The sequence below is a fragment of the Castanea sativa genome, chromosome 8 (assembly GCF_040712315.1).
Source record: "Castanea sativa cultivar Marrone di Chiusa Pesio chromosome 8, ASM4071231v1".
NCBI lineage: Eukaryota > Viridiplantae > Streptophyta > Magnoliopsida > Fagales > Fagaceae > Castanea > Castanea sativa.
In genome coordinates, this window is record NC_134020.1 from 44,166,182 (window position 1) to 44,179,714 (window position 13,533).

Genomic DNA, 13,533 nt, shown 5'->3' on the forward strand with positions numbered 1-13,533 from the left:
GTTCTCTGAGTTTGGCTCTCTCGTTTCACATGAAGAGAGATGAAATGATGATAAGAAATAAACAGTAATCAAAATGAAAATGAACGATTTGGTGCATGGTGTATGAACAAAGTGTGGAGCGATAAATAAACATTATCCTTAAACTAAACCCAACTTACTATTGAGCTGTAATATTAGTAGTTACACATCAAATTTCTTTTTTTTTTAACGAAGAATCTATTTTGTATAATAAATATCGTCTATTTTTTTTCTTATTAGTTTATATATAAAGTATTATTATTATTATACGGTAAAATTTCAAGTTGTCCACGGGTTGGTTTGAGTCAAGTTTGGAATCCACCTAGACTCGACCCGATTTCGGCAAGTGGTAGGACAGAGGACTTGTTGCTGACCATGAGCACTATCGGTCGGATCGAGTGGTTCTTCCTTTTGATCGAGTCAGTTCGGTCAAAAATCAAGGGTAGAAATAACAAACGAGATCTCACCAAATCTAATCCAGATTTGGGCGATCTCTGAGACTAGGAGAAGAGAGAGGACAAGAATGGCATTTTTCAGTGAGATTTGTCTGTCGGTTCAGTACCATTGGGTTTCAAACCTTGAACCCACCGCTCACCAGTTGTTGATGCTGGAGATCCGCCGCCGACCACCTCTCTACTCGAATTGAGTCGGTCCTGGTCAGGTGGCATCAAGTCATACAGTTCCGTCAGGTCTCACTTTGCTTTGGACATCCTTACTTATGACTCTTGCTCTAGCTGGAACCCCACAATATATATAATCAATCTAGCTACTAAATAAAACAGAAAAATTATCATATTAGCACATTGAACAAGAAAATACATATATAGCTCCATGCACAATTTTTAAAAATGAACCGTATTTCATTTCCATCAAGAATCCAGCACTCGTGAAGCTGACTTAAAACATTGTACCCAAAAATAAAATACAAAACCATATACATGACCAGGATAAATTCTCAAAGCTTGCTTGAATGCAAGCAAAAAAAAAAGTTAATCTGGATATTCTCAATGACTCAAAACTAGATACACTGTTTATAATCTAAAATTACAACACAAACAGATCCCTCTGGATCCTAAAATGTACAAAAATATCTCTATAAGACCTAAAGTCCCAATAAGACTTACCGTGTGTGAAAAACAGATTTCAGACTCAGTTTACCAAATGAGCATAGGTGGATTACACTGAGAACAGCGGTAAAGCCATCCCATGATGATGAACCGTCTGAGCTCGACAATGTGATGATGGCCAACACCAGCAGAAAATTTATAAAAAAATAAAAATAAAAAAAAACCATGTCACTTCAAAGTCCAACCCATTTCACCCATCTGAAAACCCTACCAACTCTGAAGGGCAACTCATAATCTTTGGTGACAGCAGGTTCCCTCCTTGCAGCATCAGGTTCAGACCAAACATACACGCCACGTTCTTGCCGACTACCAGGTACAGTGTTGTCCAGAATAACAGCCACTAGGAATGCAATCACCATGTGAAATGACAGTAATGTGTTGAGGATATAGTTCACCTGCACATAAATCATATTAACAAAAGGTCCAAATGTTGGCAACATCTATTATGCCAGCACACAGTTATAAGTTGCATTAGTGAGATTCATGGGGACTTTCTATAGAAATAGGATGGTCCATCTTGCAGTTTCACTAGGGTTGATATGCAAAGATAAAAATGCAGCCTGATAATTGAAACAATGCTAGCACTTTCCATGACATAGAATTTCTTTTATCATAGTTTGTATAACCATAACATACAATTTTTTTTTTCCCAATAAAAAGTTGATGAATTTTATAAAAACAATAAAGCAAGTGCATTAGTTCTTGAGATCAGTGGGTATACCCACCAAAACACCAAAGAACTATCAGAACAACCATAAGATAGAAGTCTTAATACTCTCATACAGTATTAAGGAGTTATATTGAGGAGAGTTGGTTTAATTATATCCAGTAGCTTCCCAAGTAGGGAAAAAAAGAGTTCAACTTCTACTTTCTTGCTATTCTGGGATTTGTTTGGGTAAAGGGGTATGATCAAGCAGGATGAAATGCAGTGATGTCTTGTGTGTACCAGCCAGGCACAGAAAAGTAAAGTGGGCTGGGTGGAATTATCTTCTATGCATTGGACAGCTTTTTCGCTACCATTAAATAGACAATACATTTTTTACCAGGCCAAGACATAGATAAGACTGAATACATGAGAACAGAAAGGTCTCAGAGAAGCATACCCCTCCATAGTTGCTGCGGAAAGGCCCATGAGAAGCCACAATGTAAGGCTGAAAATAACTTGGGACAGACATGTTGGAATTTGGAGAGATGCCATACTGCTGAAAGTAGGCTGGTATTGAGAGAGAAAAAAACAAAGATAATCCAACTATGATAATATTCCGAGAGCTTCCGGCCTCACTATAACGTAGGTTTGACAAGCCTAATGCTGTAAGCATTGCCCACATGAAGCACAATAAAGCAGCAACCATAACTTCAGGAATTGACGCAAGAAATCCTCCAACTTTACCTGTGTGCAAGGCAGAAACATTATTATGTACATGCGGAACAAAGGTTAGAGGATAACACAAGAAACAAAGGGCTCTATGCTCAAAATTGGAGCAAAGTTCAATTGATTAGAATCTATTTATAATAATTCCACAAAAGTGGTGTCCCTGATCTACACACCATCTGCAAAATTTGAAGGTTGTTTTAGTGGCAATTGAGTCTCAAAGAATTTTGACAACCTAACGAAGGGTTTACAAGCCTGATGATTAGAAACTAAATAATACCAAGTTTTTCAAGCCATATAGCCAATTTCAGAATCCAACAAGCTAACCTGGAAATAAATAACAAATCTCTTACACTACATCTGGCAGTCTTCGTTATCCGAGCAAGTTATTCACTTTCTTTGTCCAGCTTACAAAATCTCTTTTTAGGGGAACATCATTTAATGTTGTCTCTCAAAGAAAGATATAAATGTTTTAAAATTGTACTTATAAGCCTTAAAAGAATTTAAACCTAAATAAAATAAAGGGCAGTGGTATATTAGAAAGTTTGTTGAATAATTACAAATGACTTTCAAAAAAGGACACAAAAATGGTATACTTGAAAACAAAATGGGATGGAGGAAGTATATGCACAAAGAACCACTGACTGATTATCAAAAAACAAAGAACAACCGACTCCCCCACGCACACAGAGAAGTTATGGAAGCAAGCCTGCCTTGTCCCCATTATGAACTTCTCAAGCTAGACCCAACCAATATGAACATATATTGAGCAAAATCATGCCAAAATATGTCAGTCCAGTTATTGATATAGACAAACTCAAGATGCAGTTGAAATATGGAAGATAGAAAACAAACTGTCAAACCATTGGCATATGCAATTGGTGATTAAAAAATTGCAACAATAAAATTTCAGAGGATAAGTTTCCCAAATGGACAGGTCCCAAAGGAAGCATCCAAGTAACCATCTACATTGCATTAGGTCTTCTACCTATACACTCAAAGAAACAATCTACTATAGTAGTTAGAAACCTACACACACACACACACATATATATAATCAGCACATTTAGTAAGTCGCATTTTGACTAACATTGGCAGAAGATTCCATATCTAGTTGGAACACCCCCCCCCCCTCCCCATCTCCTTTCTTCCAATAAAAAAAAAAATTTCCTTGAGTTAGAAATTGAATATAAGATAAAATGCGAATCTGACAGGTTGCTTTTGAATAATTTACTAGGTAGATTATCATATTCCGTCCCCCAACTAGATGTGAAATCTAGTATTATCCTTTCTTTTGTGGTTGAAGATTTTTTTGTTGGAACCCCCACCCCCACCCACTTTTTTTTTTTTTTTTTGAAGAATTGGTTAGTTGACAAGGTATAAGAGCAGTCAATATTGCTAGTAAATAAAAACTGGAAACAGAAAGATACTTACCTATTAGAGATAAGACTATCAAAACACATGCACCTAATTCAACTGCTCTGCGGCTTCCCATTTTGGTCACAGCTATGGTGTGTATATTTTCAGTTAGAGTGGTGGACCCTGTTCCTGTACCCCAAAGCCCAGCCAAGACACTGGAAAGGCCTTCCAGACCAATCCCTCGACTAAGAACGCCTGGGGTTGGAGGCCTTGATGCCACCAACAATGAAGATGCATGGTATGATCCAACCTAAGAAGTTAAAAAACAAAGCAAAATCAGGACTAGCACTAACCATATGATTCTGCATGGAACATCAAATGAGTGAATTTCTACAATGAAATGCAGCAAAATTATTTTTAAAAAATCTCAAAAGTGATACGTGAATTTGTTTACAATTCTTGGGGAATTATATCTGATACCTTTGACTAATTTAAACATCAATGGGATGTCCAAGGAGATTTTAGAACAAGGATACTACATATGAATCTGTTTGACTAATACTTCCCAGACTTTTGCAGAAGATGTAGAACCAAAATGTTTTAAAGCTACTAAATAATTTTGTAATAACACCAGTTTCACTGTGTATTGATTAATTAAGTTCAATAATTAGTACAAATCAGATGAAAACCTTACAAAGGAAGCCCTGTAAATCAATGTAGATGAGATTCTTAAAGACAAGAAATTATTTATTTAGGGTAGTTCTTTTGAATAACATATAGTTCTGAGTTATATTGGTAACTCGAGTAAGAGAATTTTACTTGTCAGGGCTTATTATTCATTCCAACCATTCCTTGTTCCTGCATCTAACCTCTTCAATTTCAAAAGTTTTGTCCATTATTTCCCTAGCTTGCAATTGGATTTAAAGTACAAAACTAGCCCAGTGAAGATGAAGAATAATCAAGCATCAATAAGGCCTGACTTTCTATTTATGCAATCAAACATAGTTCAGTTACTTCCTCCTTTTTGGAAGGTCAGAGCCAAATCCTTCATTACACATCTTATTTATAAAGAAATAGGTATCATGTACTGTATGGAATCTTTAAGATCTCTAACAAGTATAATTGCTTGTTAGAAAGTTATAAAAATTTGAATTCCCAAAAGATATGCAACTGTGAACTTGTAGAGAAAATTGAAAAAAATAATAATTAAAATAACTTTATGAATCAACAAGAGAATTGCAAACCATGATGAAAGACAGAGAAACTAACCGAATCCACAGATGCGATGATAGACACCACACACATAACAAGAGCCATTTTCCAGTGGAAGACAGGAGTACCCCATTGTAAAGGATAAGGAAATCTGAACCATGGGGAAGATTTCAATGCCTGCGAAGTATCTACTCGACAATGCTTCATCCTCGAGAGATGCTGTCTGCAGTGGTCAGATATTATATTTGAGGCAGGTACATTTGCATCACAACCTTTGTAACTATAGACTCCTGCTTCAGTTAGCAGGAAAGCAGTCGCCCATGTAATTGCCAGACCCAATGGAACCTGACAATGACACAAGGACAACCACATTACATTAGAAATCATAAGAGCAAGTGCAATATTATTTCAACTTACAGTCTGGAATCAACAGTAACAAAACAAACAGAAATATAAATTTATAACTTACCGCATATATTAGAAATATACGATGACCAAAGACAGATATCTTACGAAGATACTGCAGAAAGTATGGAAACAACAAATTAGATGTTTCTGGCACACAATCCAATTAAAAAAAATGTCAGACACTATAACATTTTCCAGTAGAGACATAATGCACTAGGACAATACTATAAAAGAAAAGAAAATCTTATAATTAAATATAAATCTACAGTAGCCCCACCATACTTACAAGAGAAAAAATAATAACCAGTAATATCTGCACGGCTCCAATCTCAAGACAGCTACCAACTAGAGGGAAACCATAGCTATAGAAAGAAAGTCCCACAGCCGCAATAGTTGGGGACACAACAACCGGATTGATCAACCTGAAAAGGAAAGGCAAATGAAATTGGGTTGAGCTATTGGGTGTGCTGCGCAAAAAAACTTGACACTCAATGCAACAGAATGCTTTTAGATTATATTTTGCTCTGGAAGACAAAAGGAAGCTAAGGTTCATTTGTAAAATGCAATATTCCACTACATGCTTTACCGTAATAGCATATAAATGTTACATGCACAGTAATGACTCAAGCAGATTCAACTGAAATATTTTGTTCCTAAAAAAAATTTACATTGCCAATGGCTCAGTGCAACACAACCCAGTTGTTAATAAAAATAATAAATAAACAACAGAATATTTTCTATATTCCTTTAGTTGGATACGAAAAACTTAGCAAACAGAATAGAATTTCCAGGTCAACCCAAAAGAGAGATTTGGAGATTTTCAGAAGGCAGGGAGGAAAAAATTATAAGTACACTGTACACTAATTCTTTAAGAAGAAAAAAAGATAAAACCCTAGTAAACGGAAATCATACAAAGGATAACCAACAAGAAAAAACTACGCTAAATTACAAATTACTCCATCTGATTTTGACATTTTTTCAATTTAATCCTTTTTAAGTTTTTTTTTTTTTTTTTCATTTCAATCCTTTAACTTTAATTTGTTTTCAATTTAATCCTTTCGTCTAGTTCCATCCTATCTTGCCATTAGTTTTAGTATTTTCCACTTTCCAAAGTTAAAATATCCAAAAAATAATAATATTTATTTTTTATTCCAAAATTAAAAAAAAGGTTAAAGAATCAAATAACACAGGCCCCAGATTAAATTTAAACAAGCAAATAACAAATATTCCAAAACATAGCAATCAGTATCAAGAAAAAAGATTTGGTTTCTATTTTCTAATCCTATCACCACTTTCCGAGACCAAACAAATCCCAAATCCACAAAAACCTAGATCTAAAAGCTTCGAAATCAACCTCAAAACCCACCAACAATATCATAAACACACAAATCAAAAGCAAGAAAAGCACAAAAAAGAATGAACCTCTAGAGAGAGAAACGATAAAAAATTTTAAGATTTTTTAAACTTATTTTTATATTTTAAAGATATATTTCAATAATAATTATTTTTCCTAATTTATTTTTAGATTTGAAATCATAAAATTACCAAAACAACATCATTTGTGGACTTAAGGTGCTGATTGGATGAAGGTTAACATAATGACTACATAGGTAATGAATAAGGTTAAGGGACTGAATTGAAAACATATCAAAGTTAGACAGTGTAATTAATAGATTTATAACATAACTGCAGTAGATGATGGGAAAAGGACCAACAAAATAGTACTACCAATGGTGCTAGATCAAAGAAGAATGTCGCATTGCAAGGTTCCCATGGATGGGAGTGCAATGCAAACACGTGATTCTCATGGATGGTGTATGAGATTCCATGGATTAGGCAACGTGAAGGAAAAATCCTATGGGCAAGGGGAGGCTAGTAGGGACTTGCTATTGCCCATGAAAAGAGGTTTTGAAGCCCATAGAGAGGTAATGACTCATACGTGAGGGGAGATTATTGGGCATACACATGTAGGTGAAAGTCCTACATGGAGAAAAAGTATAGGATTTGAGGGATTAATACAACATAACTGGACCCAAACCCATAGGCTTAAATTTTTGGATTAAGTAATATCCCTATATATTGTATCAAGACCTCAATTGGACTTTCTCAACAAAAAAAAAAAAAACCTCAATTGGAGTCTCCAAGATGTTATGTCCCCAAGGACCCCAACACAGAGTTCCTCAATTCACTCCCAAAGCCAACCAATGAACGTGGATCCTAAAGCTATTTTAATTCATTTCAGAAGGGTTTGTAGGCCTACTCAAAATAATTTCTCAACTTATATGAAGTATTTTCTATTTCCAACAGCCCATAAAAATGTCAAACTAGCCCATATTTAACACTGCCTGCAGTGAACAATTATTTTTTGATAAGTAATGAAAATTTTATTGAACAAAGCCTGCAGTGAACAATTGATGCCATGGGGCCACTTTTTCCAAACAAGAACTTCTCCGCATATCCTAAGAATCCTATGGACTAAACTCATGAATTACATGACTAGAAAACCCGGTCCATGTGGTTGATAACCTTTCTTTCCTTTTCTTTTGGGCAATGGTTAGTCAGCATTGCCCATTTGTTGGTTAGTCAGCATTGCCCATTTGTACTGGGGAGAGAGAGAGCGAGAGAGAGAGAGAACCTAGTTTTGTAGTATAAAATCCAACAAAATCTGCCAGCATACAGCTATCTTTAATTATCCAATTTATGTTAAAGAGCTTATTCTATACGCTCAACAAAACTATATTTTACCCAAAGGAAATGTAAGTTAATCTAGACTAAGGCCACATGCCCTTGTATGATTCTTCCTCTCTCCCCTTCCCTCCTTTTTTCTTCTTCCTTTCTCTGCTGCTACCCCATACAAGACTAAACAAATTTCTTCCTTTCATTCTTCCTTCGCAACCCAAAATCATACCCCTTCTCTTGTATACTTTAATAGCCAGAAAAAACTGAAGTTCTCCCAATTTTTAAGCCTACACATAATCTAGAAAAATAATCCTCTTCAAACAGATGCTACCAGAAAATCCCAGCAAACAGCATTTATAAAGTTTAAGCACCATTTGTCTTTAAACTCAATCCTTTTCACACCCTAATTCAATAAAAAAACCTAAACCATTTCTTCTAATAAACCCTGGCCTCAAACCCACAAGTTTCAAACCCTGTGACCCACAACATAAACAACTAAGTTTCATAATCTAACCAACACCCTACATTACCCAAGTCACTAATTATTAAGGACCATATGCTGGCCAAATCACATACTTAATTTAACCACAATAAACCGAATGAAGCGGCATTATGTTTCAATAGAATACCAGGATTGGACCCAAAAACCATGATGTCAACAGTACAAACATAGGTTACCTAACAACAAACCCATTTCAAATGGGTTCCTAAATGAAGGGGGGGAAAACAACAACAGCTGCAAACAAACTTTGTTTTTCATATGGTTGCTGCTGCAATCTAGAGAAGCGTCCCATGTGCAACCCATTTGCAGAAAAACGTCATATCCAATTACAAACACATTGCACAAACCACAGAACATTTATAGCCATTGGGCTGGAAATGAAAAGCTAAAACTGTTAATATAAATCCCAATAGGAGCCATCCCTCATTATTGAAGTCTATGTAGTATGTATCATACAGTTGATATAATTAATTACATGAATATATCGAATTTTCAGAAATAATAACCAACACAATTGACTCCATAACGTAAAGCAATTAACTCATCAATACAACAATCTGATGCAGGATATATTAGGAGAATAGAGATAAAAGGGAGAAAGAAGACAAATGGAACAAATTCTAAGCTTCACCACCTAGAGTTTGGCTGAAAAACCACCTAAGGGTATTTGGCATCACCACCAAACAAAGCGAAACACATTCTCAAATCATAAATTCCCATTCTAATGCCTTTCATGATTACAAGAGTACTAGTTTGGGAAAGGGTTTATTTCCAAACTAGTTTGGAGAGAAACCCTTCAAATTCCTCCTATATCTTTTTATTGAATATGAATTTTGAAAATCTAATCATTGGATTACATGTTCTTAGTATATCTTCTATGCTTGCAAAAATTTTAAGAAGATAAAAAATCAATAGTTATATCATCAATTCAATGTTAAAATTTCAAGTTTTTGTGGTCTAAAATTATGCATAAAAATAAGTTTATTGATTGAATAGTAAATAACATTTGATTTGAACGAAATTTGATATGCGTGTTAAAAAAATAAAGAACATGTAATCCAACAGTCAGAATTTTAAAATTCACATCCAATAAAAAGATATAGGAGTTTGAAGGGTTTCTCTCAAAACTAGTTTGGAGATAAACCTTGTCCACTAGTTTAGTAAGGTTTCAAGGATTACATCCAAGTGAAAATATCTAATCCAATCCCATTAAACGCTCAAAATTAAAAACCACATTCAAAATTAAAATCTGAAATAATTTTGGTGCTCCTTGCATCACAATTGCAGCAACTGATCCCACTGCCCAAGCTTCCAACATTTAATAATTCTCACTTGATAAATGGAAAAGCAAGCATTTGCTGATAATGAATTCCAAACGTGGAGAGCTATAAACATACCAAAGTCATACCTCACTAAAACAGACATCAGTCCACTATATCCAAGTATTGCTTGAAAAGCCGAACCGATGATTACAGCCCCCTGTAGCTCCTTCATAATATGCTTGAATTTCTGCATGTTAAATGATTCCTTAAGTCTATTAAAAAAATCAACAGGATAAAAAAGAGTTTGCTATTAAGTCAAGATTGTTCAAATTTTAAAATGGAATAGCAGGTAGAAAAGATGCAAAATAAATAAATAAATAAATAATTAAAAATAAATGGAAGGGGAGATGTGTTACTTATAGTTAGGCTGCTAATCATACTGCATCTAAACATCTTTGCAGAACTTTATTTTACATATCAAGCATGACAAGTTCACACTGTACCTTGGGAGCAGAGGACCAATTGCAAGGCACATTCATTAAATCATTTGAGTAAAGGAAGTTACATGGCATAACTGGGGATTTGTTAAACAAATAAGGATTAGCTTTACACCTTCTAAAGAAGTGTTAAACATAGAAGTTGGGAAATGTTTGATGATATTTTAGCATTTTTTGTTTGTTCTCTCATGCAACATTGATTCTCTAAAAGAGGTACTGTTTTTTTTTATCTTTCCTTGTTATATAGGACAAGCTATCTAATTGATTGAGAGATAAGAATTCTCTAAAAGAGCTAAGTATCAACAAAAACAAAAATAAAAAATCTCTAAAACAGCTACTATTTTCTTCCTTCCTTGTTATATTGGACAAGCAATGCAATTGATCGAGATATGAACAATGTCTTCGTCCTTGTTCAGTCTTTAATACGTCCTGATTCAGGTCCTAAAACAGCAGGATCTAAGTAGATTACTAGAGGCAATAAGACAGACTAATTATAGTTAACAGCAGCATAGCTTCTGAGAATCTCCTCCAGATTATAAGAAACAAACCAAGCAAAAAATATATGTAAGATGGCAGAGACAAGTATACTTTTATGTCTGTAGCCGTCATTAAGGTATTCTATGTCCTTTATGATTCAACTGGATGAGTTTATGAATTAATATTATCCATTTAGTCAATCTAATGATGTGTTTGTGCATATATGTGCGCCCACACAATTCTATAAGGGAAAATACTTTAAAAATTACTTATTTTTTAGTTTTGTGGATACCTCAACAATTCAATGAGTCTGAACCACAGAAACATATAAGAACAGTCACTAGGTTCTATATTTAACTACAACAAAGCATGAAACGAGGAGCATACATTTCCATTGAGTCCTTGAAACTCTGGGGAGTTGATTATTGCCAATGCCGGAGCCAGGTACACAAACGATGGACCCTGTATCAAGGGCAACCTTGAACCGAAAGTCGTATGCAAGAGGGTGGTCACTCCGGACACAAAGAGAACAGTTGATACCACATTTGAAGTATCCTCCTATACCCACTAAATCCAATCAGACCAAGATATCCACAACATGGTTTTTCTATTCTTAAAAAAACAAAAAACAGTAATATAGGAAATTAGATTCAACAAACATTAAAATTGAAAAATACTCACATAAGTTCCACCCATTGCGGGAACAATGACGAGCGGTATAAGAATCAACGAACCCAAAATCGAAATATAATGCTGGAACCCATATAGACCAATGGGAACTGGAAAAAAAAAAAATCAAACTTTTAAACTTCCACAACACTTAATTTATTTAATTGGTGATAATTCACATATCAGAAAATAAAAATAAACAAACACAACCCATTACAAATGTACCCCAAAAAAAATTAAAAACTCAAACTTTTTTACATTCACAACACCTAATCATCACTAACAAACCAATAAAAAAGAATAAAAAATAAAACCCATTTCGAATTATCCATAAATTATTTAAAAATTCACTTCCTTTAACACTTAAAACATCTAAAATTAGCACAATTAAGCAACTAAAAAAAGTCTAAAACCCCAAACTTTATTGAACACAAGCAAAAAAAAAAAAAAAAAAGAATTGAAAAACTGACCAAGACCAGGTGAATCTCTGAGCTCATACTTCATATGGGTCGGTCTACCCACAAACCCATCATCATCATTCGGCAAAACATCCACAACTTCTTGACTCCTAGACGTTGGTCTCCGAGCATGGTCAGTGGGCCCACTCTGGGCCTGCCCGTTTTGGCCCGAACCCTTCGCCGGAGGCCCATCAGAGTCCCTCCGTTTCTTCACCGTGTGATCCTTATTATCTGACACGCCATTCACCGCCGCCCGAGTCCGACCCGCTTCAAGATCCGGCTGGGCCTGTGGCTGAGGCTGGGTCTCGGGTTCTCTGGGCTTGGGCTGTGAAGCCGGCTGCGGCTGCTGCGGCGGTGGTGGCGGTGGCTGAGGAGTAGCAACTATCTGACCGGAATCGCTAGCATTGGTCTCGCCGGAGAACTTGGGCCTGAAACCGGTCCGCTTGGCCCACGAAGAAGGCGGCATTGCTGAAGACTCTGGAGCCGGTGGCCATGGACCCGGTCGCTGTCGGGCTTTCGGGTCGGAGTTCGACATTTTTTGCTGAAAACCACTACTACTACAACAACTACTCGTATAGCATAATAGCTTTTTCTAATAAAATAAAAAAAAGTAAACAAAGTAAAAAATAAATAAATAAAGCAAAAAATGAGAGTGATTCTCAGATCTGATCTCTCTGTCTCTCTTTGTTGGGTTGGGGCTTCGAGTATTGTAATAGTACACAAAGTTCAAGAAGAAAAAAAATGAACCCCAATGCTTTGCTTCCACAACCTCCTAGAGCTAGAGAGAGAGAGAAAGAAAAAAAAGAAACTGAGTTTTTAGAGAGAGAAAGTGACGTGGTTAATAGTTATAGGTGTGAGAGTGAGTGCAGTGAGAGAGAGAGTGAGAGTGGGGTTTAGGTAAAAGCCAAGAGAAAGACAACTCAGCTTGCGGTGTGGTGGAGAGCTCAAACCGCGTCTGCTTCTTCTTTTTAATTTTTTTCTTTTTCTTTTTTTATTTTTTTTAAATTTATAAAATCTTTTAGTGTTGGCTAGATTTTTCCAAAATAATAGGATATGGGTTTTTTGGGGTTGAGTTGTAATAAGTTAGGTAGTAATTAATGCGGTTTGTTTAGACTTGAGGGTGTTAATGTATGAAATATGTACTTGTCTTGTGTGGTGTGATCTGGTTTGAGTATGATAGGTCTTTTAATGGAATATATTTAGGGTTGATTTGGAATCAGCTTATTTAGATAAAATTTAAAATTTTTTACTAAAATTGTAAAAAATAAAAATAAAAGCTAGTTAAATAGTATATTATGATTCATGAATAATATTAAAAAATGTAATAAAACTCATAAATAGTACAAAAAAAGCTAAATACTTAAATAAGCTGGAGCTAACATCACATCTCAAATGGGCTCTAAGCTAACCATATGTTTTAAGTTGTCAAAGGCTTGAAGGTTTTATCTTAGATATGATAGAGTAGTCTAATCTGATTTGAATAAATATATGCG

The 13,533-nt window shown here is 35.2% G+C and overlaps 1 protein-coding gene across 1 annotated transcript; it reads right to left on the bottom strand.

Moving 5' to 3' along the window:
* Positions 1 to 857: 857 nt before the first annotated feature.
* On the bottom strand, positions 858 to 12,902 carry LOC142607886 (nucleobase-ascorbate transporter 12). Its single transcript, XM_075779545.1, has 10 exons — positions 12,053 to 12,902; positions 11,595 to 11,692; positions 11,301 to 11,471; positions 10,086 to 10,186; positions 5,783 to 5,918; positions 5,558 to 5,608; positions 5,146 to 5,433; positions 3,952 to 4,186; positions 2,249 to 2,535; positions 858 to 1,540 (listed from the first exon to the last, which is right to left on the bottom strand). The coding sequence occupies exons 1-10, from the start codon at positions 12,573 to 12,575 to the stop codon at positions 1,319 to 1,321; spliced, it is 2,112 nt and encodes a 703-aa protein (XP_075635660.1). The 5' UTR covers positions 12,576 to 12,902; the 3' UTR covers positions 858 to 1,318.
* Positions 12,903 to 13,533: the final 631 nt, after the last annotated feature.